Genomic DNA, 26,482 nt, shown 5'->3' with positions numbered 1-26,482 from the left:
CATAGAATGGACCTGCTATCCCCGTTTAAATAAGAACTTATTTTAGTAGGCCTTTAATAATGCAAGTACCACACCGCAAGTCAATATTGACTTGTAGTATCACCATTGTGTCCATGTTATAGCGACTGTTCATGTTCATATGTAACATGTTCATATGAATGCACCGCATATGTGTTAGGAGTGCTAAGATCACATTTGTGGTTTAATTTGAAAAACAAAAAAAACACAAATCTGCATGAGTTTGACTTGGAATGATGGAGCCACATCTTTATTATGAACTTTTACTCTGTACATGAAAATAAAGCATCATCAGTCACCAAATCATGCAAAGCGCTATCGCGTTACAAATATAAACACCCTACAAAACAACAACAAAAACAACTGTACTAGTATACCCAAAATATGCAACCTCCCCAAAAAATAAATAAAATCATTTTATCCTGAGATGGCACATACAGATGGGTGACAAGTGAAAGTTAAAACCAACATGATCAAAGTGTCAATAAGGCGACAGGGGCAGGCTTGGAAGTCATTTCGAAGGGCAGTTTTTTAGCATCTTAATGATGGCGGTGAAAAGAAATGACACAATTACAGAGTGATTGTTTTCATCATTAACTACCCGACATATAATCCTCATTTATTCCTTTTCTTGGCTGGTTTGTTCCTTGTTTGTCACCCGTCTGTACATACGGTACATCCATCCATACAGATAAACATTCATACATACAATAAGGTTACTTATTGGCGACATGACGAGGGATAAAAGCTCGGATCGGGATGCTTTCCAGGCCACTCTCACAATATGCTAGTGTGAACGCACTCCTGTTATGATCTAGTTCCAGTATGCTTTGGTCTGGTGTGAACACAGTGACACTGGACCAACATAAAATTAGCCATGTTATCTTTTGTTGAAATTTATTCTATTTCTAAAGGGTTTGTTTTAATCTAGTTCGAGTTTGTTTTGGTCTGGTGTGAACACAATGACACTTGACCAGAGGATAACACCCACTATACTCTCTATTCAGAACTATTTCACCCTTAAAGGGTGCTTTTTCAAACAGGTCTGTTTTAATCCAGTTCTAGATCTATTTGGTCCAGTGTAAACAGTGGCCCTTGGCCAAAGGAAAACACCCAAGATGCTTTGAATTTTAAACTACGCCAATCTTAAAGGGTGCTTCCACACTTTGGTTTGTTCGAATCCAGTTCCAGATCAATTTGGTCTCCTATGAACAATGACGATTTACCAAAGGAAAACAACTAGTAAAGGGTGCTGTCGCACTGGCTGTTTTTTAATCCAGTTCTAGAGTGTTTTGGTCTGGTGTGAACACAATGACACTTGACCAAAGGATAACACCCAGGATGCTCTCTATTCTGATCAATTTCACCCTTAAAGGGTGCTTTTTCAAACAGGTCTGTTTTAATCCAGTTCGAGATCCATTTGTTCTGGTGTAAAGACAAAGGAAAACACCCAAGATGCTTTGAATTTTAAATTACGCCAATCTTAAAGGGTGCTTCCACACTTCGGTTTGTTCGAATCCAGTTCCAAATCCATTTAGTCGCTTATGAGCAGGGACACTTGACCAAAGGAAAACTACTAGTAAAGGGTGCTTTCACACTGGCTGTTTTAATCCAGTTCTAGAGTGTTTTGGTCTGGTGTGAACACAATGACACTTGACCAAGGGATATCACCCAGAATGCTCTCTATTCTGATCAATTTCACAATAAAGGGTGCTTTTTCAAACAGGTCTGTTTTAATCCAGTTCGAGATCCATTTATTCTGGTGTAAAGACAAAGGAAAACACCCAAGATGCTTTGAATTTTAAATTACGCCAATCTTAAAGGGTGCTTCCACACTTTGGTTTGTTCGAATCCAGTTCCAAATCCATTTAGTCGCTTATGAACAGGGACACTTGACCAAAGGAAAACTACTAGTAAAGGGTGCTTTCACACCGGCTGTTTTAATCCAGTTGTAGAGTGTTTTGGTCTGGTGTGAACACAATGACACTGGACCAAAGGATAACACCCACGATGCTCTCTATTCTGAACTATTTCACCCTTAAAGGGTGCTTTTTCAAACAGGTCTGTTTTAATCCAGTTTTAGATCTATTTAGTCCAGTGTAAACAGTGGCCCTTGGCCAAATGAAAACACCCAAAATGCTTTGAATTTTAAACTACGCCAATCTCAAAGGGTGCTTCCAACCTTTGGTTTGTTCGAATCCAGTTCCAAATCCATTTGGTCTCTTATGAACATTGACACTTGACCAAAGGAAAACTACTAGTAACGGTTGCTTTCATACTGCCTGTTTTAATCCAGTTCTAGGGTGTTTTGGTCTGGTGTGAACACAATGACACTTGACCAAAGGATAACACCCGGGATGCTCTCTATTCTGAATTATTTTACCCTTAAAGGGTGCTTTTTCAAACAGGTCTGTTTTAATCCAGTTCTAGATCCATTTGGTCCAGTGTAAACAGTGGCCCTTGACCAAATGAAAACACCCAAGATGCTTTGAATTTTAAACTACGCCAATCTTAAAGGGTGCTTCCAACCTTTGGTTTGTTCGAATCCAGTTCCAAATCCATTTGGTCTCTTATGAACAGTGTTGCTTGACCAAAGGAAAACCACTAGTAACGGGTGCTTTCATACTGCCTGTTTTAATCCAGTTCTAGGGTGTTTTGGTCTGGTGTGAACACAATGACACTTGACTAAAGGATAACACCCACGATGCTCTCTATTCTGAACTATTTCACCCTTAAAGGGTGCTTTTTCCACACAGACACCTTTTTGATCTGTTTTAATCCAGTTCGAGATCCATTTGTTGTGGTGTAAACAGTGATTCTAGGCCAAAGGAAAACACCCATGATTCTTTGTATTTTAAACTATGCCAATCCTAAAAGGGTGCTTCCACACTTTGGTTTGTTCGAATCCAGTTTCAAATCCATTTGGTCTCTTATGAACAGTGACACTTTACCACACCTAGGATAAGTTGCTTTCACACTGGCATAATTTAGCCTGTTTTAGTCCAATTCTAGTTTGATTTGGTCTTGTGTGTACACGCGTTTTAGTCTGAACTATTTAACTCTTAAAGGGTGCTTTCACACTCGCACATTTTGGTCTGTTTAAATCCAGTTCTAGCACCATTTAGTCTTCTGTAAATACACTGACACTTGACCAACGTTAATTCAAAACTGTTTAGTCTGTTATGAAAAGTGACACTTCGCCAAACCTAGGATTAGTTGCTTTCACACTGGCACATTTTAGTCTGTTTTAGTCCAATTCTGGTTGGTTTTGGTCTGGTGTGAACACAGTGACACTTAAAGTCCAAAGGAAAACAGGATGCTTTCTGTTCTAAAGTTTTCCACCGTTAAAGGGTGTATTTGTTAAAATCCAGTTCGAATTCAATTTGATCTGTTGTGATCAGTGACACTTTACCACACTTAGGATAAGTTGCTTTCACACAGGCATACTTTAGCCTGTTTTAGTCCAATTCTAGTTTGATCTGGTCTTGTGTGAACACGCGTTTTAGTCTGAACTATTCAACTCTTAAATGGTGCTTCCACACTCACACATTTTGGTCTATTTAAATCCAGTTGTAGCACTACTTGGTCTGCTGTAAACACACGGACACTTGACCAACGTTAATTCGAAACTCTTTGGTCTGTTATGAAAAGTGACACTTTACCAAGCCTAGGATAAGTTGATTTCACACTGGCACATTTTAGTCTGTTTTAGTCCAATTCTGGTTGGTTTTGGTCTGGTGTGAACACAGTGACACTTAAAGACCAAAGGAAAACAGGATGCCTTCTGTTCTAAACCTTTCCACGGTTAAAAGGTGTATTTGTTTAAATCCAGCTCCAATTCAATTTGATCTGTTGTGAACGACACTTTACCACACCTAGGATGAGTTGCTTTCACACTGTTTGTAAACTGTCTGTTTAATTCCAGTTCTAGCGCCGTTTGGTCTGGTGTAAACACAGTTAGACCGGACCAAAGGACCAAAGGACACAGTACAGTGTCCGTACAATTGACCACTAAATGGTAACAAGCCTAATACGTTTTTCATCTTGTTTAAGTCAGTGTCCACGTTAATCGAATACACAGACTCTGTTAAAGGGTGCTTTCATCCTGTGGACCGTTTTGATCCAGTTCTAGTACGTTTTGGTCTGGTGTGAACACAAGGACCAACAGACCAAAAGTGTGCTTCTTGCTTCTCACTGCTAAAACCTGGAAAATGGCTCCCAGTTATAAAGGAACGTTGAACATATAAACAATCATATTTCAATGGATACTAGGGTGACGGCACGCAACAGTCATGTCAAAGGTGTTATTGCACTACTGTCTCAATGTCTTGTTTACGTGAGCATACTCAACGAATGACAAACACCGTAGAAAAGATCTACACACGGGTGAAACAAGAAAACCACCGGTCACGGCAACAGACATGTGTCTATTCCTCTTGGAAATTGACTCGACTGGGAGCACTTGGTAACTGCCCCCGTGCAAGACTTTGCGCGCTTTCAGCGGCAGATGAATGAATTTCGAGAGGAGTCAGGTCTGCACAGCTAAACCACCAAGCTGTGAAACACGATAAGGCTACAACATCTAGAGAGAGAGAGAGGCAACGAAAGGCTAACGTCAACACTGTTAGAAGAAGCTCCTACGGCTCCAAAGGTTCACGGGGGAGCCACACGGAGGAGCCATGCAAACAACGTAAACACACACACACACTCACACACACACACACACACACTCCCTCGCACTTTGGGACAGTGAACGTCGAGACCGGAGAGACACCACATCTGGATTTTACACAGGGATACACATTTGACAAGTTCACGTAGGGACCGAAAAACTGCGAAAATACTGCATTACGAGGGATACCATCAAATATATCACTATTGGTTAAAATGCGTAGAAATCCAGACACTTCATGATTTTTAAGAGTTATGTCACTGATTTTGGCTCTTTTCCATAGTTTCTTTATTAAATAATGCTCACTGTATATATACTCTATGTACATTCCATCCGTGGTATTAGGTACAGTGGAAACTCCAATGAAGTAAAAACAATGGATGCTTTTAAAAATGATTGACAATTGCGATGATTGCAGAGCGATACTGACACCCGGTGGCGATTTATGGCTACTGCTACATTACTATCTTAAGCTTTGTGGCCTTTTTTTTTTTATCAACTTGGAAATATTGAATCCAATTATTCTTTAACTAATACAGACACTTTCCTACGTACTTCTCAGGAGAGGAGATCTTGCCCCAAGTGGAAGGAGTTCAAGTACCTCAGAGTCTTGTTCAGGAGTGAGGCAAGAGTGGATTGTGAGGTCGACAGGCGGATCGGTGCGGCGTCTTCAGTAATGCGGACGCTGTGTCGATCCGTTGTGGTGAAGAAGGAGCTGAGCCGGAAGGTAAAGCTCTCGATTTACCGGTCGATATACGTTCCTATCCTCACCAATGGTCATGAGCTTTGGTTTATGACTGAAAGGGCAAGATCATGGGTACGTGCAGCCGAAATGAGTTTCCTCCGCCGAGTGGCGGGGCTCTCCCTTAGAAATAGGGTGAGAAGCTCCGTCATCCGGGAGGGTCTCAAAGTAAAGCCGCTGCTCCTCCACATGGAGAGGAGCCCCCAGATGAGGTGGTACGGGCATCTGGTCAGGATGCCACCCGAATGCCTCCCTAGGGAGGTGTTTCGGGCACGTCCGACCGGTAGGAGGCCCAGGGGAAGACCCAGGACACGTTGGGAAGACTATGTCTCCCGGCTGGCCTGGGAACGGCTCGGGATTCCCTGGGAGGAGCTGAACGAAGTGGCTGGGGAAGTCTGGGCTTTCCTGACTTCGGATAAGCGGAAGAAGATGGATTAATGGATGGATGGACCTTTCTACTCGGTTCCCAGTTCCTATGCCAATCCAAGTTCCATTTCATGTTTAATGGTTAGCATCACTTTTTCTTTTGCAAATTTTTCATCAAAATGTATAAATTTTGGAGGTTCCACTGTATGCTTTCTTTTCAAATATAGTTTCCACAATTAAGTGTGCAGTGGGAAAATAAATATACTCTCTTGTGTTTCCTATGCTATCATTATATTCTATTTAAGTGTTTATCAGCGACATAACTCTCTCATCCCACCAATCCTGGTACAGCTGCATGCACGGACCACCCTACCCAGAAGCTGGCATGAAGAAGGAGAAGAGGGACCAGAGAACGTTTAAATTTTAACACGCACATCTCAGACCGCTTCACATTGAAATGTCAATCATGGTTGGTCAACATAGAAAGAGAAAGGGGGTGATGAGGAGCCAGAAGCTATACGTGTTATAAGGGCTGGGGCGAGGAGGGGGGTTTCTAGTCAGAGAAAAGGCTGGCGAAGGACTTTCGGAGGTTGCGAATGGTCTCGGCCTTGGCCTCCTCTTGGCCGTCGCCGGCGCCGGAGCTGGAGACTCCGCGGAAGAAGGAAGAGTCGCTGAAGGCGTTGAAGGCATTGGTCAGTGACTGGGACTTACTGGGATGGCAGAGGAGAGAGAACAGGAGGGAGGGAGGGAGCGATGAGGGAAGGGAGGATAGGACGCGGGAAGGAAGATAATAGGCGGGAGTGTTAATAAGATGAGGAAGGATGACGGACATCAGGGAGTCATTGACACATTGAAAAAAAGCTATTTTCACTGCGGGAATTGGGATGTTTGGGCCAGCAGGCCTGGCAACATCAGCGCCCTCTGGTGGATGTGACGTGAAAAACAACTACAACTACTGACTACAGCCAGCCAGCAGATGGCAGCATGGGTCTACACCAGGGGTCGGGAACCTTTTTGGCTGAGAGATCCATGAAAGCCAAATATTTTCAAATGTATTTCCGTGAGAGCCATATAATATTTTTTAACACCGAATACAACTAAATGCGTCCATTTTTAAGTAAGATCAACATTTTTAGAGTATAATAAGTCTCTGATTATTTTTAATAACATTGTTATTCTGAAGCTAACCAATAATGAATAAAACTGTTCTTACTGTTAATGCGATTTCTTGAACAGGTGCGGTAGAATACGGATGGATGGAAATCACAAGGCCCCAGCACATTTGGTCACGTATTGTGCGTCCTGGACCAGCTTTGCATAATATATGTGACCACTCCTTTTAGAGGCGGCCTCAGTGATGTTGACTGTGGAACTCCTGAATAAATAGAGGGACGCGGGAGCTGAACCTTAGAGCGTAGGGCAAGACTGTGACTAAGTGTGCAGCTCCATGCATTCTCCTCATGAGCTAAATTGAACTCTGTCTCTGCACGATTCCTTGCTTATTGTCTGTTTAATAGATGTCATCCGTGTTTGAACCTGACGCCATTGAAACATGAAAAAATTAAGAAATTAAATATTTGAACTCACAATTTGTAGCACCCATTCGACGCCCTAAAAGCCATTTCACCGCCGGGAAAGCTTCCGGTGTTGGTTGACCTCGTCTCACAAGATCTAGTTTCTCCTAAGTATCTTTCTTGTGAATGGCCTTACAAACATATATCTGCCACCTAATCAACATGTTGCTCTCCTTCTTGTGGCTTTCTATGGGTCGTATACCTCTCGTGCCACTTCCTGTTTTGGCAACTTGTGATTGGCTACTCACTTGGGACTCCCAAGTGATCATCCAATCACAGCGTAAGGCCAGCTGGAAGGCCTTACTGACAACAACTTGTGATCTGATTGGCTATGGCAATCATCAATCAACTGTATGTGTCCGTTCACTTATAGTGCACAAACATTGTTGATTCTGAAGACCCAAGGCAGATTTCGTACAGCATGGCGACATAAACTAGCTGAATTATGATTGGATGAAAACTCTAACCTAAAGACAACAGCACTGGAAGGAGCATAATATAACATGAAGAGAATATGAATACTTTTAGATATTTGGGGAAAGTAAATAAAAAATACTTTTATCTTTAATTTTGATCAGGATTTCCGGTTATGTTAGGCCAGCAGAGAAGGCCTTGCTGGCCCTGACGGCACACCACTGGACGTTGATTTGACCATTGCAGTTTGGTCCTTTCCCAAACAACGTGGACCCAACGTTAGACATCAATGTCGTCTCAATTTACGAATAAAACTATTTTCCAACGTTGTTTTAAAGTTTGTTTTAAAGGACATGTGTGCATAATCAGCATTGTATTAATGTCTTGTGACTGCTGGCTAAGTATCTATATATGGAAAACATATTCAATATGAAAAACAACGGAGGAGAAAATAGGGGGAAAAAGAATGAAATAATGTGAGGGAAGTGTAAAATAAAGAAAAATATATAATAAACTTGTAATTATTATGGATGAATAGCGTTTTCAAAAGTAATAATCATCAGAATAATATTAATCAGTCTTTGTAGGATGGTTAGTTATTTAGTTAAAAATTACAATTCCACCAGAGTTTGTGAGGTGGGACGCAGGGGAACCCTTGAAAAAGTGGCGCAGATCTGAATAAAGTTGGAAATGTAGTGAGGAACTTGTTTTGCACTAGCAGTGGACAAAACAAATCCAGCAGATGGCGCTGTGTGTGGTGGTTTGCACCCATCTTGCAGTGCTCGTTACTGCCACCTACAAGACTGGGGTGGTACAAGCCTGGCTTGTTCATGTAGTAAATATTTGTAGTAAGAGGTTAGAGGTGACTCAATGAAATATGTGTCTTTGATTATGTGGCTCTTACTTGAGCAGAGGATGGCTTTTTGGCTGGGATGCTGCTTGATCCTCTTGGGCCTCGGCAGCTGTTTCGGGTTCAGGGTTTTGGGAAGGAGAGGCGGCCTTGGCCTTCGCGGGAGACTGGACGCTAGGCGGTGATGGGCTGGCTTGGACCGGGGACTGAATCTGGGCCGGGCCAGGGGAGGAGCCGGCGGCAGAGGCGTCGTCTGAGGTCTCAGCCGGTGCCGGGTTTTGCGGGACGGTCGTCTGCGGTTTGGGCGAAGCTCTGGGAGGAGGTGGGGTTTGGGGCTTTGGCTGCAGCTGCGGCTTGGAGTTCCTGCGCACGGGAGGGATGGGCTTGGCGGGAGGTGTGGGTTTGGGCGGCAGCTCTTTTGGTTTTCCGGGAGCTATGGTGGGGGATCCTGGGATCTGGGGCTTGGGCTGCTCTGTGGTGGGAGCTGAGGAAGCTGAGGGGGAACGTGCTGCCGACTTAGCTGGGGAAGATGGAGAACCTTTGGAAGGAGCTGAGCTGGGATCTGGAGCAGGTTTTGTGACAGATGGTGCTCTTGTCATGGGGGGAGGCCTTGGCACTGGGGGCTTGGTCACCGAGGCCGCCTTCTGGACCGGACTTGGCTTCTGGACCGGTTTCTGGGCTTGGCTGGGCTTTGATGGCGGCTCAGAAGATTTCTTAACTGTCACTGAAGACGACTCCGCAACCTGCGGCTTGACCGATGCTCCTAGAAATAGAATAATCAGATTTTAAGTAAACGGGTCAATATGAATTTCAGTATGATGGCACCAAATGAAATATGCAGGAGACAAGTACATCAATAAATACAAGCTAATGCCTGACGTCATTCATTTCCACGGCAATGACCAGCAGGGGGCAGCACATTACTGTTACATCTTTCATCACATTTTCAGGCATTGGTGTTAGTTCTCGTTCCCGAAACATGAGATGAAAAATTAAGTAATTCTGTTTTGCTGAAATAATACGGAATGACTCTGCAGACACTAGAGAAATGAGCGAGTTGAGACGATGTAGTGTCAGGATGAATTAATTATCCAAGAACAGTGTTCACAGAACCTTGAGGTTGAGGACGCTGGCTTGCGGTTTTGCTTGCATCTGGCGGTCCGTCTTTATTGCTGGCACTCTGAATAACAGTTAAAAGAGACCATAAGAAACAAAACTGAACAAGAAGTATCGTTGTAAAACGGATCAGCACCTGTGGGGGCGCTGCAGCACTTGTCTTCTGTTGGCCTTGAGGGGAGCGAGCGGGGGACCGGGAAGCACCGGATGTCTTGGCTGCCAGGGCCTGGTTCATTTTAGCCAGCACCACCTCCGAGATGAGCTGGCGATCTTCCGCCTGGTGATCGCCAATCAGCTGCATAGACGAACCCACCACCTGAGCACAGAGAGCAGGGACCATGTACGATTTATATTTAATACAGAGCAACATTCTATTGCAGGGGTCGGGAACCTTTTTGGCTGAGGGAGCCACGAAAGCCAAATATTTTTAAATATATTTTTGTGGGAGCCCATCCATCCATCCATTTTCTACCGCTTATTCCCTTTTGGGGTAACGGGGGGGCGCTGGCGCCTATCTCAGCTACAATCCAGCGGAAGGCGGGGTACACCCTGGACAAGTCCCCACCTCATCGCAGGGCCAACACAGATAGACAAACAAAATTCACACTCACATTCACACACTAGGGCCAATTTAGTGTTGCCAATCAACCTATCCCCAGATGCATGTCTTTGGAAGTGGGAGGAAGCCGGAGTACCCGGAGGGAACCCACGCAGTCACGGGGAGAACATGCAAACTCCACACAGAAAGATCCCGAGCCTGGATTTGAACCCAGGACTGCAGGAACTTCGTATTGTGAGGCAGACGCACTAACCCCTTTTCCACCGTGAAGCCCTTTTGTGGGAGCCATATAATATTTTTTTTTAACACTGAATACAACAAAATGTGTCCATTTTTAAGTAAGACCAACATTTCTAAAGTATAGTAAGTCTCTTATTCTTTTTAATAAGATTTTTATTCTGAAGTTAACCAATAATAATCATAATACTTCTCACCATTAATGTGACTTCATGAACAAGTTTGATAGAAAAACGGTTGGATGGATTAAAATGCATGAGAATGTTTTATATTTTATGCTTAAGGGCCGTTGCTATAATTATTGTCAGTTGTGCTGAAGTGGTATTTTTCTTTGTCTGTGCAAAGCTGGCAATCCAAAAGATTGCCAGCCAGTCTGGTATCAGTGTCTGTGTCGAGGAACGGCCTGCTGACTGCCAAGGCCGAACACCGCGGTGACGCAGACAGAGCAGAGACAAGGCGATATCACCAGCATCAATACATTTGCATTTTTGTATAACCATATATTGTGTCTAACTGGAGTTGTCGAAATTACCCCCTTCCCTCAGCGACAGCTTCAGTGATGCTAAAAGGGACCTCCCTAATAAATAGAGGAAGCACGCGGGCTGGACTTTAAGAACGTAGTTTGGATCTGTAACTAGAATACAGCCCAAAACACATGTCTCCTCATTGAGCCAAATTGAACTCTGTCTCTGCATGAGTTCTGTCTTCTCGTCTGTTTAATAGATGTCATCAGTGTTTGAACCTGACAGATTACCAGCGGATATATTCATTTCTTATCGTGTTAAGCAATGTCAGCTAAGATTTATCTGAGAGCCAGATGCAGTCATCAAAAGAGCCCCATTTGGCTCTCGAGCCATAGGTTCCCTACCTCTGTTCTTTTGCAACGATAATTTGATTCAACTGTCATTTTGTTTTATCCATCCATCGATTTTTCTTCCGCTTATCCCAGGTCGGGTCGCAGGTGCAGCAGCCTAAACAGGGAAGATCAGTCTTTCCTCTCCCCAACCACATCTTCCAGCTCCTCCCGGGGGATCCCGAGGCGTTTACTCTTCCCAACGTGTCCTGGGTCTACCCCTGGCCTCTTGCTGGTCAGACGTGCCCTAAACACCTCCCTAGGTAGGCATTCGGGTGGCATCCTGACCAGATGCCCGAACTACCTCATCTGGCTCCTCTCAATGAGGAGGAGCAACGGCTTTACTTTGAGCTCCCCCCGGACGGCAGAGCTTCCCACCCTATCTCTAAGGGAGAACCCCGACACCTGACGGAGGAAACTAATTTCGGCCGCTTGGACCTGTGAGCTTGTCCTTTTGGTCACAACCCAAAGCTCATGACCATAGGTGAGGATGGGAACGTAGATCGACCGGTAAATTGAGAGCTTTGCCTTCCGGGTCAGCTGCTTCTTCACCACAACAGATTGATACAGCGTCCGCATTACTGAAGACGCCGTACCGATCACGATTCACTCTTCCCTCACTCGTGAACAAGACTCCGAGGTACTTGAACTCCTCCACTTGAGGCAGGGTCTCCTCCCCAACCCGGAGATGGCATTCCACCCTTTTCCGGGAGAGAACCATGGACTCGAACTTGGAGGTGCTGATTCTCATCCAAGTCGCTTCACAGTCGGCTACGAACCGATCCAGTGAGAGCTGAAGATCCTGGCCAGATGAAGCCATCAGGACCACATCATCTGCAAAAAGCAGAGACCTAATCCTGCAGCCACCAAACCAGATCCCCTGAACTCCTTGACTGCGCCTTGAAATTCTGTCCATAAAAGTTATGAACAGAATCGGTGACTAAATAACGGATGCTAGTGCAGCTGTGTAAGAGTACATTGGTAAAACTCACTCCACAATGACTTTACAGGTCAAGCTTTTAGCTTGATGGCTAGCGTGCCCAACTCGCACTCTGGGGAGCATGGTTTAATCCCTGAGCAGTACGAAGGGGCGGACTGATTATACGCACGCACACAGACAGGGTAATAATGCATGAGCTTGAGGAGGTCTGCCTAGCAACACGTGACTGCTCAAACAAATAGATCATGTTGACCTTTGCTTATATTAGATATAAAAAAACATACTGGTATTGTGAATTTAATGGAAAGGTGAAAAACATGAATGTATGTACTTGTTTTTTTTTTTGTTTTTTTTTTTTTATATATTTAAGTGGTTGGTAAAGTAGTTATTAATACAGGTAATAACGGAATTGATATTTATAAAAAACAAAAAAACTAAAAAAATTTTTAATTTCCAATTCTAAATGAAAATAAAAAAAATGTTAAATGTATTTGATAAAATAACTAGTTTTCAATAGATTGTAATCATTAAACAAAATTGTAATGAATAATAATAATAATAATACAGTAACTAGTAGATGATCAAGTCTGTCACTGTTGGTAACATTAGGGTAGTCATCGGTGTTGTCCATCTGAACAAGGTGGTGTACTAGTAAGAAAACTATCATGAAAGAACACGCACGCTCCTTTAATGTGCGCATGCGCACATATATATACGAGGGGCCGTTAGCGACTTTATTCAGAAATACCTTTCTCATGCACCACTAAAACCCTCTCATTCACAGAACTGACATTTTGTTCTCTCATGCACACTATGCCCACTATCAAAATCCTCTCACACAAACTACTGAAATTCTCTCAGACACGACTAAAATCTTCTCTCACACACAACTGAAATCCTTTCAGACAGAAAGTAATTTCAGTAGTATGTGTGAGAGAATTTCAGTAGTGTGTGTGAGTCTGTTTCAGTAGTGCGTATGAGAGAAAAAAAAATTAGTTGTGTGTTTGAAAGGTGTTTAGTGGTATGTATAAAACGATTTCAGTAGTGTAAATGAAAGGATTTCCGTGGTGTGTATGAGAGGATTTCAGTTGTGTGTGTGAGAGGGAAAAAAACATTTCAGTAGTGTGTATGGGAGGATTTCAGTAGTGTCCATCAGAGGACTTCAGTAGTGTAAATGAGAAAAAAAAAAACATTTCAGTAGTGTGTGTGTGTGAGAGGATTTCAGAAGTGTGTGTGTGAATGTTTCAGTACCTTGTGTGAGAGAAAAAAAACAGTAGTGTGTATGAAAGGATTTCAGTACTGTGCATGAGCGAAAACTATTTCAGTCGTGTGTATAAAAGTATTTCAATAGTGTGTGTATGAGAGAGAAAAAAAATCAGTTGTGTGTTGAAAGGTGTTCAGTGGTATGTATTAAAGGATTTCTGTAGTGTAAATGAAAGGATTTCCGTGGTGTGTATGAGAGGATTTCAGTTGTGTGTGTGGAAGAGAAAAATACATTTCAGTAGTGTGTGTATGAGAGGATTTGGATTTCAGTAGTGTGTATCAGAGGACTTCAGCAGTGTATATGAGAGAAAAAAGCATTTCAGTAGCGTGTGGGAGAGAAAAAACATTTTAGTAGTGTGTGAGAGAAGATTTCAGAAGTGTGTATGAGTGTTTCAGTACTATGTGTGAGAGAAAAAAACAGTAGTTTGTATGAAAGGATTTCACTACTGTGCATGAGCGAAAACTATTTCAGAAATGTGTGTATAAATGGATTTCAGTAGTGTGTGTATGAGAGAAAAACCTTTCAGAAGTGTGTATGAGAGGATTTTAGTAGTGCGTGTGAGAGATTGACTTTTCAGTTGTTTATATGGGAACATTTCAGTAGTGTATGTAAGAGGTAATGCTGAATATGTCCCCAACGGCCCCTCATACATATACACACACATACACGCACACAAACATGCACACACACATCCACAGACACACTTTTACACATATTGAACGAACACACTCCTTTTTTAAATGCCACTCCAGCAAGCAGGTCATGGCCTAAGATGTGGAGCTGAATCATGTGATCCACATGTGAATATTACTGTGATTGTAGTTTCTTTTTCTACTGCTCTCTGCCATTATAATAATTGAATTTGCTCACCTTGTCACGCTTCATTTCTCCAATAATTTCCTTTACTTTCCCTTGTGGGCGGCTGCAATCTTACCTACTAATGACTTTTAGCCCCTTTGCTGCCATACTCATTACACACGGTGCCTCGACTAGTGAGAATATTTGTTCCGGTGCATGCATTTCCGCCCAATTGCAGCCTTATTAACCCTTCCTTGCCCCCACCTTAAAATTGTTATAGAGTAATTAACTTGCCTAATGATCTGTACTATGTAGTTTTGGACTCGTTTACTTGTGTGCGACCGGCATATACAATAAATATAAAACTATCTTTTTTATTGACCAGTCGGCAGTTATAATCGAGTCCTAGGAAGTCTGCCTAGTAACAGGTGTCACCTGAGCAATTTTGTTAATGAACATTTGTGAGTGTTCTTGACAGTAAAAAAAACTATACAACGTGAATGGTGGGAATGGTGTGCTGCTGACCTCGACTGCGGATGTTGTGGATCGGTGGAGGGAATAATACTTCAAAGACCTCCTCAATCCTTCCTACACGTCTTCCGATGAGGAAAATGTGCCTGGGGAATCTCTGGTGGGCTCTCTTATTTCTGGGGGTAAGGTTGCAGTAGCAAGGCCCTGGGGGTTGGGTGAGATTTGCCTGGAGTTCCTTAAGGCTCTGGATGCTGTGACGCAGTCTTGATTGACAAGACTCTGCGACATTGTGTGGCCATCGGGGACGGTACCTCTGGATTGGCAGACTGGGGTGGTGGTTCATCTCTTTAGGAAGGGGAATCGGAGGTTGTGTTCCAACTATCGTGGGATCACACTCTTCAGACTTTGCGGTAAGGTCAAGTCAGGTGTACTGGAGAGGAGGCTACGCCGGATAGTCGAACCACAGATTCAGGAGGAGCAGTATAGTTTTTGTCCTGGTCGTGGAACTGCGGACAAGCTCCATACTCTCAGCAGGGTCCTTGAGGGTGCATGGGAGTTTGCCCAAACAGTCTACATGTGCTTTGTGGACTTGGAGAAGGCATTCGACTATGTACATTTGGAAGTCCTGTGGGGAATGCTCAGAGAGTATCGAGTATAGGACTGTCCGATTGTGGCGGTCCACTGCCTGTATTATCAGTGTCAGAGCTTGGTCCGCATTGCCACTGTTGCCACTTTCTGCTTTCATGCTTGGGTACTTGGAAGTTACAGGTGAGTATCCAATCACAGTCACGTTCAACATAAGGCTAATGTCAACAACTTGTCATCTGTATTGCAACTGTCTGTTGACTGAATGTTCTGCATATCCGTTGCTAATATACGTTCAAAAGGAGTCCGGCAGAATTCACACAGCCCTGGCAACAAGCTAACTGAATTATGATTGGAAACTTAAAAAAGCAACACTGGAGCTTAATATGATGTGAAGAGATTGTGATGAATACTTTTATATACTTATGGAAAGTCGATTAAAAATAAAGTTTACTTTTATTGTGTGAATGCTCCAACGCATGTGGTTTTCTACACAAAAATTCATCTATTTATTATTCAACTTATTATTATTCTTCTCCAGATTTTGGCGCGCTCTACATTCCACCTTCATCATCCGATTCAAACCATTCCAACTTTAAACTGTTCAGCCTTTTTGGGAATAGCAGGCTTTCCCTTGACTAATTCCAAAAATTTGCAGATTTCCCTGAATTCCAGCTTTATCAGGACATATTTCCTATTTAAAATGAATTGGCCATTTTTCAAACTTCCACCATTTCCACATTTTTTCAACCGATTCAAACCATTCCACCTTCAACACATTCCACCATCCTGAAAAATCAAACTACTTTATTTTCCAATTTCAAAAAATTCCGGGATTTTCCAGAATTCCCAGTTTTCCAAAGGCCTATTTCCAACCTGTGTCCTGGTGACTACTCCTTCCACATTTTTCAACCCACTTCAACCGTTCCACCAAAGTTGTTTTTTGAACTGGAAAAATTCCCGTTTTTTCCGAAATTTCAGGAAATATAATTTCTAAATTCAACATGTTACCGGTTCAGCATTTCTCGACCCATTCGAAAAATTCCAACACCAAGCATTTCAGCTCATTCAGATCATTCAAGTTTTAATGACCATTTTCCCAAAAATTCCCCCTTTTCCCGAAATTCCTAAATTTTGGGGAAATTGCCGTTGAAATCAATGGGACATTCTTTAAAGTTCCACAACTCCCACATTTTTCATTCAATTCAAGCTGTTACAACTTCAAACTATTCAGCCATTTTGGGAATTGCAGGCTTTCTCTTGACTAATTCCAAAAATTTGCAGATTTCACCGAATTCCAGCTTTATCAGGACATTTTTCCCATTTAAAATGAATTGGTCATTTTTCAAACTTCCACCATTTCCACATTTTTCATCCGATTCAAACTATTCCACCTTTAACACATTCCCCCATACTGAAAAATCAAACTACTTTATTTTCCAAGTTCAAAGAAATTCCAGGATTTTCCAGAATTCCTAATCTTCCAAAGGCCTATTTCCAACCTGTTTTCTGGCGACTACTAATTCCACATTTTTCAACCCACTTCAACCTTTCCACCATCCAAACATTCCTCCTAAACAGGACAAATAACTAAGTGGTTTTTTGAACTGGAAAAATTCCTTTTTTTCCTGAATTTCCAGGAGTTCTGTAATACCATTTCTCAATTCAACATGTTACTGCTTCAACATTTCTTGACCCATTTGAAAAATTCCAACACTAACCATTTGAACTCATGCAGACCGTTCAAGTTTTTATTTACCATTTCCAAAAAAAATTCCGCTTTTCCTGAAATTCCTACATTTTTGGAAATTCCCATTGAAATCAATGGGACATTCTTTAAAGGTCCACAACTCCCTCATTTTTCATCCAATTCAAGCTGTTCCAACTTCAAACTCTTCAGTCTGTTTGGGAATTGCAGGCTTTCCTTTGAGTAATTCCAAAAATTCCCCAAATTCCAGCTTTATCAGGACATTTTTCCTATTGAAAATGAATTGGTCATTTTTCAAACTTCCACCATTTCCACATTTTTTCAACCGATTCAAACCATTCCACCTTTAACACATTCCACCATCCTGAAAATTCTAACTACTTTTATTTCCAAGTTCAAAAAATATTCCAGGATTTTCCAGAATTCCTAGTTTTCCAAAGGCCTATTTCCAACCTTTTTTCTGGCAACTACTCCTTCCACATTTTTCAACCCACTTCAACTGTTCCACCATCCAAACACTCCTTTTAATCAGGAAAAAACAAAAAACCAAGTTATTTTTTGAACTGGAAAAATTCCTGTTTTTTCCGAAGTTCCAGGAATTCTGTAATACCATTTCTCAATTCAACATGTTACCGCTTGAATATTTCTCGACCCATTTGAAAAATTCCAACACCAACCATTTCAACTCATTCAGACCATTCAAGTTTTTATTTACCATTTCCAAAACATTCCCGCTTTTCCCGAAATTCCTACATTTTGGGGAAATTCCCATTGAAATCAATGGGACATTCTTTAAAGATCCACAACTCCCACATTTTTCATCCAATTCAAGCTGTTCCAACTTCAAACTCTTCAGTCTGTTTGGGAATTGCAGGCTTTCTCTTGACCAATTCCAAAAAATTGCAGATTTCCCCGAATTCTAGCCAAATCAGGACATGTTTCCTATTTAAAATGAATTGGTCATTTTTCAAACTTCCACCATTTCCAAATTTTTTCAACCAATTCAAACCATTCCACCTTTAACACATTCCACCATCCTGAAAATTCTAACTACTTTTATTTCCAAGTTCAAACAATATTCCAGGTTTTTCCAGAATTCCTAGTTTTCCTGACACCTATTTAACCCTTTTTTCTGGCGTATACTCCTTCCAAAATTTTCAACCCACTTCAACCATTGCACCATTCAAACACTCCTCTTAAACAGGAAAAAAACAAAAAACAAAGTTGTTTTTTGAACTGGAAAAATTCCAGTTTTTTCCGAAGTACAAGGAATTCTGTAATACCATTTCTCAATTCAACATGTTACAGATTGAATATTTCTCGACCCATTTGAAAAATTCCAACACCAACCATTTCAACTCATTCAGACCATTCAAGTTTTTATTTACCATTTCCAAAACATTCCCGCTTTTCCCGAAATTCCTACATTTTGGGGAAATTCCCATTGAAATCAATGGGACATTCTTTAAAGAGCCACAACTCCCACATTTTTCATCCATTTCAAAATGTTCCAACTTCAAACTATTCAGCCTGTTTGGGAATTGCAGGCTTTCTCTTGACTAATTCCAAAAATTTGCAGATTTCCCCGAATTCCAGCTTTATCAGGACATTTTTCCTATTTAAAATGAATTGGCCATTTTTTCAAACTTCCACCATTTCCACATTTTTTCAACCGATTCAAACCATTCCACCTTCAACACATTCCACCATACTGAAAAATCTAACTACTTTATTTTCCAAGTTCAAAGAAATTCCAGGATTTTCCAGAATTCCTAATCTTCCAAAGGCCTATTTCCAACCTATTTTCTGGCGACTACTCCTTCCACATTTTTCAACCCACTTCAACCGTTCCACCATCCAAACATTCCTCCTAATCAGGACAAATAATTAAGTGGTTTTTTGAACTGGAAAAATTCCTGTTTTCCTGAATTTCCAGGAATTCTGTAATACCATTTCTCAATTCAACATGTTACTGCTTCAACATTTCTTGACCCATTTGAAAAATTCCAACACAAACCATTTGAACTCATTCAGACCGTTCAAGTTTTTATTTACCATTTCCCCAAAAATTCCCGCTTTTCCTGAAATTCCTACATTTTTGGAAATTCCCATTGAAATCAATGGGACATTCTTTAAAGATCCACAACTCCCACATTTTTCATCCAATTCAAAATGTTCCAACTTCAAACTATTCAGCCTGTTTGGGAATTGCAGGCTTTCTCTTGACTAATTCCAAAAATTTGCAGATTTCCCCGAATTCCAGCTTTATCAGGACATTTTTCCTATTTAAAATGAATTGGCCATTTTTTCAAACTTCCACCATTTCCACATTTTTTCAACCGATTCAAACCATTCCACCTTCAACACATTCCACCATCCTGAAAAATCTAACTACTTTATTTTCCAAGTTCAAAGAAATTCCAGGATTTTCCAGAATTCCTAATCTTCCAAAGGCCTATTTCCAACCTGTTTTCTGGCGACTACTAATTCCACATTTTTCAACCCACTTCAACCATTCCACCATCCAAACATTCCTCCTAATCAGGACAAATAACTAAGTGGTTTTTTGAACTGGAAAAATTCCTGTTTTTCCTGAATTTCCAGGAATTCTGTAATACCATTTCTCAATTCAACATGTTACTGCTTCAACATTTCTTGACCCATTTGAAAAATTCCAACACTAACCATTTGAACTCATTCAGACCGTTCAAGTTTTTATTTACCATTTCCCAAAAAATTCCCGCTTTTCCTGAAATTCCTACATTTTTGGAAATTCCCATTGATATCAATGGGACATTCTTTAAAGGTCCACAACTCCCTCATTTTTCGTCCAATTCAAGCTGTTCCAACTTCAAAGTATTCAGCCTGTTTGGGAATTGTGTGATCTACCTTCAACAATTCTAAAAAATTTTTCCAAGATTTCAGTTCAATTTCAGCATTGGAGCATTCACACGTAATTCCTTCAGGTATTACCTCATCTAGTTAATTTATGTTAATGATTTATGTGAGGGACAAGCGGTAGAAAATGGATGGATGGATATGGATTAACTGTTGGTTGTATTGTTAATCCCAATAGTGTCAAATGAAGCCAGAAATGATGGACATCTTTTTCCAAAGGCCCTTATTTGTCTTTGAACCACATCTTATTTCAGGCTTCTGCGTTACTAAATACATTTGATGGACTTATTCATAACCTAATTAAACGTTCCATCGTGTGTTTTATTCACCTCAGTGATGTAGTCATTGCCGTCCTTGCCACAAATAGCCTTGACGGCGCAAATGTCCAGGCCGCCAAAGATCTGGGCGCAGGTATCCACCCACATCTTGTACCTGCAGGGGGGGACAACGTGACTTCTAGGGATTGTCGTTAAACTTCCACGTGAATCGCGTTGACGTGAGAGGGTGACGGCGTGACTAAGTGTGACATAACACCGCTCGGCAAGACGGCGTCACTAATTCAGCTGCGGCGGCGCTCACTTGTCAGTCATGGCTACTTGCTCCAACATGGCAGAGCCGGTGTTGCTCTTCCAATTACCAGAGATGGATGTTCGCCTGGAAAGGAAAAGGAAATTGGGCAATCAGTCGCGACACCAACCGTCACATTTTCTCCTTTTTTTCACTCCCACTAGCACGCTTTCAGTTATCGACCTCATAAGCAGTTTGATAAATGTACGTGGTGTGATACCAATGTGACCCGATAAACCAGTGTTTTTCAACCTTTTTTGAGGCAAGGCACGTTTTTTTTTCATGAAAAAATCCGGAGGCACACTACCAGCAGTAAACGTTAAAAAATTTAACTCCACCAGGTCGTGGTGCCTTATTTTGAGTTTGTTGGTGTTTTCCTGTGTTATACTTAAAGGCCTACTGAAAGGAGATTTTCTTATTTAAACGGGGATAGCAGGTCCATTCTATGTGTCATACTTGATCATTTTGCGATATTGCCATATTTTTGCTGAAAGGATTTAGTAGAGAACATCGACGATAAAGTTTGCAACTTTTGGTGCTGAGAAAAAAGCCTTGCCTGTACCGGAAGTAGCAGACGATGTGCGCGTGACGTCACGGGTTGTGGAGCTCCTCACGTCTGAACATTGTTTACAATCATGGCCACCAGCAGCGAGAGCGATTCGGACCGAGAAAGCGAGGATTTCCCCATTAATTTGAGCGAGGATGAAAGATTCATGGATGAGGAAAGTGAGAGTGAAGGACTATTAAAAAAAAAAGACTATACGGTAGGAGCAAATTAGATGTTATTAGACAATTTTGCTACAATCATTCTGGAAAATCCCTTATCTGCTTATTGTGTTACTAGTGTTTTGGTGAGATTGTATGGTCGTACCTGTACAACATGAATGTCGGCCCCGCACCTTTCTTCAGAACTAGTCAACAGGTGGTGGCGATGCCCATCTCTGCCCTTCGCAAGGGACCCTTTTCGAAACACGATATTTCGAAATGATCGCTACATAGTACACTGTACTTTGTGTGTGTGGTCCAATCCAACCGTGTTCGCTTGACCGCTCTGTTCCATAGTAAAGCTTCACCGTCATCTTTCGGGAATGTAAACAATGAAACACCGGCTGTGTTTGTGTTGCTAAAGGCGGCCGCAATACACCGCTTCCCACCTACAGCTTTCTTCTTTGACGTCTCCATTATTCATTGAACCAATTGCAGAAGATTCAGCAACACAGATGTCCAGATTTCTGTGGAATTATGCGATGAAAACAGACGACTTACAGCTGTGAACGGTGCTGGAACAAAATGTCCTCTACAATGCGTGACTTCACGCGCACACGTCATCATACCGCGACGTTTCAGCAGGATACTTCGGCGCGAAATTTTAAAATTGCAATTTATTAAATTAACCCAGCCATATTGGCATGTGTTGCAATGTTAATATTTCATCATTGATATATAAACTATCAGACTGCGTGGTCGGTAGTAGTGGGTTTCAGTAGGCCTTTAAGTTTTTGTCTTGTGCTGTTATTTTGGTGACCCTTCCTGTTTTGTTGGTGTTTTCCTGTGTTCCTTTGAGCACTATTTCCCACACCGTCTTTGTGTTAGCAAGCAAGGCTATTTAAGTTGTTGCTATAATTCTTTATGTAGACATTCTTGATTGTCATGTCATGTACGGACATACTTTGTGGACCTCGTAAGTTTTTGCTGTTGTCCAGCATTCAGTTTCTGTTTACTTTTTGGCCATTTCAATTTTACTTTTGTTTTGCCATCCCTGTGCGTTATTGCCTTTTCTATTTTGTTCATTTTTGGTTTAAGCATTGCATATTATTTTACCTGCACGATGCCTCCCGCTTTGCTCTGCATATTGGGATCACAGCAAACCATCCTCGTCTTACCTGACACATTATGACTTTTACAAATGCCACCTATTGACATAAAGTATTACATGGTTACCCTGCCGAGCTCTACACAGCAAAGACACTAAGAAACGGCACGTTATTTGCAGAGCATAATTATAGGTTTTGCAAAAATGCAAAAAGGGGTTAAAACAAAACATGCAATAAACACACAGTGGTCACAATATTAGGTACCCCTGCACACTCTAATGAGCTCCTTTAAAAAGAAGAGAATGAGCACTTTTGATGAACACTGTGACAAGAGCGGGTTTTTCACACCATGTTTATTATCGTGCTTGGAGTTGGCACTGCATAATTAAAATTGTTGCACATATTTACAACCTCTCTAATATACTGTGTGTTGGGGGTTGGGTGTCAGGGGGGGTTATATTCACTCAACCACAGGTGTAACACAGGTGTTTATTCCGGGTAATGGAATAATGAAAATGCATCTTTAAAATAGCATACAGACAAAGAAAATACTGAAGTGAATCAATTAACTCATATTATGTTCTACATATGGTGAATGTTTATATTCACCTTGGAGAAAGCAAACCACCAAGTTTAATTAAATAGTGGAATTTCAGTCTGAGCACTTAATAAGATAAAACCCCTTCGTTTGATATTCGCAGGTGGATTGGATCACATCCCAGAGGAAAAGAGGCTCTTATTGAGACTTGGGAATGCACAAGTGATAACCATATACTTGAGAAAAGACTACCTGTCTAGCTCCACGCCAACCTTTGAGTTATGACTTAAAGCAGTTGTTTTCCAGACACCTACACACGGATTTCTCCTTTTATAGTCAGGATGCGCTTTCCTGACTTAGCACACACACCCAGAGACAGAAAAGAGGAATATAAAAACTGATGGTTTGGCTTCTCCAGTTAGGAGTCCTTAATTGTTTTTAACCTAGGAACGACCTACCTCTGAGTGTTAGACAAGCCTCCTCTCTTCCTGTTTTTAAATCGCTCTTAAAAACATACTTTTATTCCATGGCTTTTAACACTGAGTGATATCCATCCTGCAATGGTGCCCCATTATACACCTGCTGTGAACCTGTTTTTATGTTTTGTTTATTTTATTTCATTTATGTATTTTTTATCGTGTTCCGTTTGTGTTGTGTTGTGTTTGCTCGGTTGTCGTTTTTAACCTGCCCATTGTACAGCACTTTGGCTACCCCTGTGGCAACTTTAAAATGTGCTGTATAAACAAAGTTGATTTGATTTGATTTGATTTGATAGGCTCTTACGGGTACTGCTGGCCTGTTTAATGACACTCACTTGTAATAAAGCAACTTTTTGTTCAGCAAAGCGTCTCTGACGTCTCTTGCCCGGGAAAGGATGACAAGACCAGAAATACACTTCAATAGCTTACGTGACCTCTTTCTTCCCGCACTTTTTTATGATTATTATCATTGAGTGAAATTACTACCAAAACTCCACAAACCCACATAAATGTTTTTACTCACGTCGAGCAATTGGCAAGTAAAACATATTTTTCATCATTTAAAAACCTGATTCGAGAGTATACATTTTTTTTCTGCAAGTCCAAAACGGATTTGCAAGTATAAACATTTTTTTTATTCAATTAATGACAGTGTGACAATGACAGCACGCAATAAAACGTACAGGTTAACTTAATGGTTGAGTTCCAATTCACTCCCCAGCCTGCTTCTTCTTCTTAGTTTTTTTTTTTGGCGGATGGCACTATGCGCAAATAACAGTGGCTCCGATTGCCTCAAATGCCAAGTGACATGTGATGTCAGCGAGAACGTGCTCAGAGCAGCTTTTTTCGAAACTGAGTCTGTTCGCTTAGCAGTGGCAGTTTTGGCAATTTCTGTTGAATCTTTTCATTGGATTGTGTTAGCGGTAGTTAATACAGGGATGGATTTGATTGCTGTCTTGTTTTCTTCTCACTTATCAATTATTGATTTTTTTTTGTCATTATTCCCTCGTGGTAGTAGTAGTAGTAGTTGGAGTGTGCGTACGTGTGTGTGTGCGTGTGTACACTTTGCCTACATGTTTGCTGTGTGATTTTGCCTCTTCCTATTTAGAGTTACGTTAATTTTAGTGTGGTGCTTTTTGTTGCTTTTATTAGTAAAAGTTACTTCCTGCATTGACTTTTCTGTGCTTCCGACATTGTCTTATTGACATACAACCAGTGATGGGCACTAACAAGCTGCATTTAACTAAGCTGCGTAACGGTAACGACATTTTCCCGTAACTTGGCGGTAGCTTAGCTACTTAATTGATTTGATTTTGAGTTATTGGTCCTTGTTGGGGAAATTTCTTTTCACGGCCATACATTTGAACAATTGACATTACACATCACAAACAAAAATAACAAAAAGACATCATACATGACCAACACATTTACAGTTGTCAGACAGGTGCCTGCTGTTTAGGGGGGGCTATAGCTGCAGGGATAAGGTTTTTCCCGTGGCGGGTCTTCCGGAATTTGATAGTTCTGTACCTACAACCTGATGGTAGTGGGATGATGTATTGGTGTAGTGTTTGAGTCATATCCTGGACTATTGTGTTTGCCAGTCCAATGATGGACCTGTCGTTTAAATCTATCGATTATGCGAGTAGCTTTTCCCGTAGCTTAGCTACTTTTAAAACACATGTAGCAAGGTAGCTTACATTAAAGCTAAAAGATACAAAGAGAGAAAATAGACTGCGAATCCAGGTCCGCCAAAAAAATATGGAGAAAATACAATGACCTGGATGAATGAGAACATCCATACATACGGAGAAAATCCATAAAAAATGGTGTTCGTATGTTGAGTCACAGTTGGCTAAGGTTAGGGTGCAACATTATAGACTGGCCAATCAGAGGCGAGTTAAGGGTCGGTCATCGAAACTTGTAAGGAAAATCATAACAAACACGAGGGAGTCAGAGACAGAGGGACGCTTCAAGCTGACCACTCAAAAAAAAACAAAAAAACTTGAAAATGGCAGAGAAATACCCTTCCGCAGATTAGATTTTTCCTTTAGTGATGAAGATGACGTGCAGGAAACCCACTATTGTCAAAGTTAGTTGGTGACGAACCCCAAAATGCAGAGAAGGAGGCAGGCATCGAGTAAGAAAACATGATTTAATAAAACACTAAGACAAAACCGAACAATCAGAATCCGAATCAGACATACTTTATTAATCCTAAAGGGGAAATAAAAATGTTCACCACAATCCCATTCAAGATCAGACGAACATTACTGGGAGACAGAACAGGATCGCTGACGGGTCTGCCAACTTCCGGCGCCCCTTATAAAAAGGTGAGAGACAGGTAAATAAGTGTGGGGGATGGGAAAAAAAAAAATAAAAGACTAAAATAAAATAAAATAAAAAAATCCGTCTAAGCCTGGGTCCCTGGACAGGGGGTCCAGACTGAGGCCAAGGGAAAAAAACAACTCATAGCCATAGTAGACATCTCTCTTACAACATCAAACATCAAAGAACACAAAGAACATTAAAGGGTACAAACAAAAGGTGCGCACGAGGCGGATAACAAACTTGGCTAAGAACAAACAAACTGGAAGCAATTACAAAAGACAGTAAGCTACAAACAGCTACCGAATATAGCTTACCGCTACACTGCATTGACACGACCCGTAGGAACGACAAGTAGAACTGACATCGACACGACACGACAAAAATCCAGCCCTGCCTGGAGGACAAAGCAGGTTTAAATAAGAGCGGGCTGATTGACACCAGGTGTGGCCAGGTGCCAATCAGCCGCAGCTGAGGGGAAACAGCGCTCAGGGAGAAAGACAGGAAACAGACAAAATAAGAGCGCTTATAGGAAACAAAGACAGGAAAAACAAAAACAAAACCAAACTGTCAGGGACAAGCCTGACAACTATAATGCATGTTCTTATCCATATTTAGACAAATATATGCGCTTAGAGAAAATAATGCCCAAAACCTTAGTTTTTTTTTACTCAGTTTAACCGCCCTCTTCATC

The 26,482-nt window shown here is 41.4% G+C and overlaps 1 protein-coding gene across 4 annotated transcripts in view; it reads right to left on the bottom strand.

Annotated features, from left to right (window-relative positions):
• Positions 1-236: 236 nt before the first annotated feature.
• Positions 237-26,482, bottom strand: part of syn2b (synapsin IIb) — a 226,436-nt gene continuing 200,190 nt past the window's right edge. For 3 of the 4 annotated variants that reach the window (XM_061888185.1, XM_061888194.1, XM_061888168.1), the window contains 6 exons: positions 20,645-20,719; positions 20,395-20,497; positions 9,889-10,068; positions 9,750-9,816; positions 8,691-9,399; positions 237-6,508 (listed from right to left, as the gene is read on the bottom strand). In XM_061888185.1, the coding sequence (XP_061744169.1) occupies positions 6,352-6,508; positions 8,691-9,399; positions 9,750-9,816; positions 9,889-10,068; positions 20,395-20,497; positions 20,645-20,719 (1,291 nt within the window). In that variant the 3' untranslated portion in view covers positions 237-6,351. The remainder of the gene's footprint in view (positions 6,509-8,690; positions 9,400-9,749; positions 9,817-9,888; positions 10,069-20,394; positions 20,498-20,644; positions 20,720-26,482) is intronic. The other variant, XM_061888176.1, reaches the window with a different exon arrangement.

This window comes from Nerophis ophidion, linkage group LG02, assembly GCF_033978795.1.
Source record: "Nerophis ophidion isolate RoL-2023_Sa linkage group LG02, RoL_Noph_v1.0, whole genome shotgun sequence".
NCBI classification, from domain to species: Eukaryota; Metazoa; Chordata; class Actinopteri; order Syngnathiformes; family Syngnathidae; genus Nerophis; species Nerophis ophidion.
The sequence above is the reverse complement of the archived record's forward strand: the minus strand, read 5'-3'. Positions and strand labels throughout refer to the sequence as shown.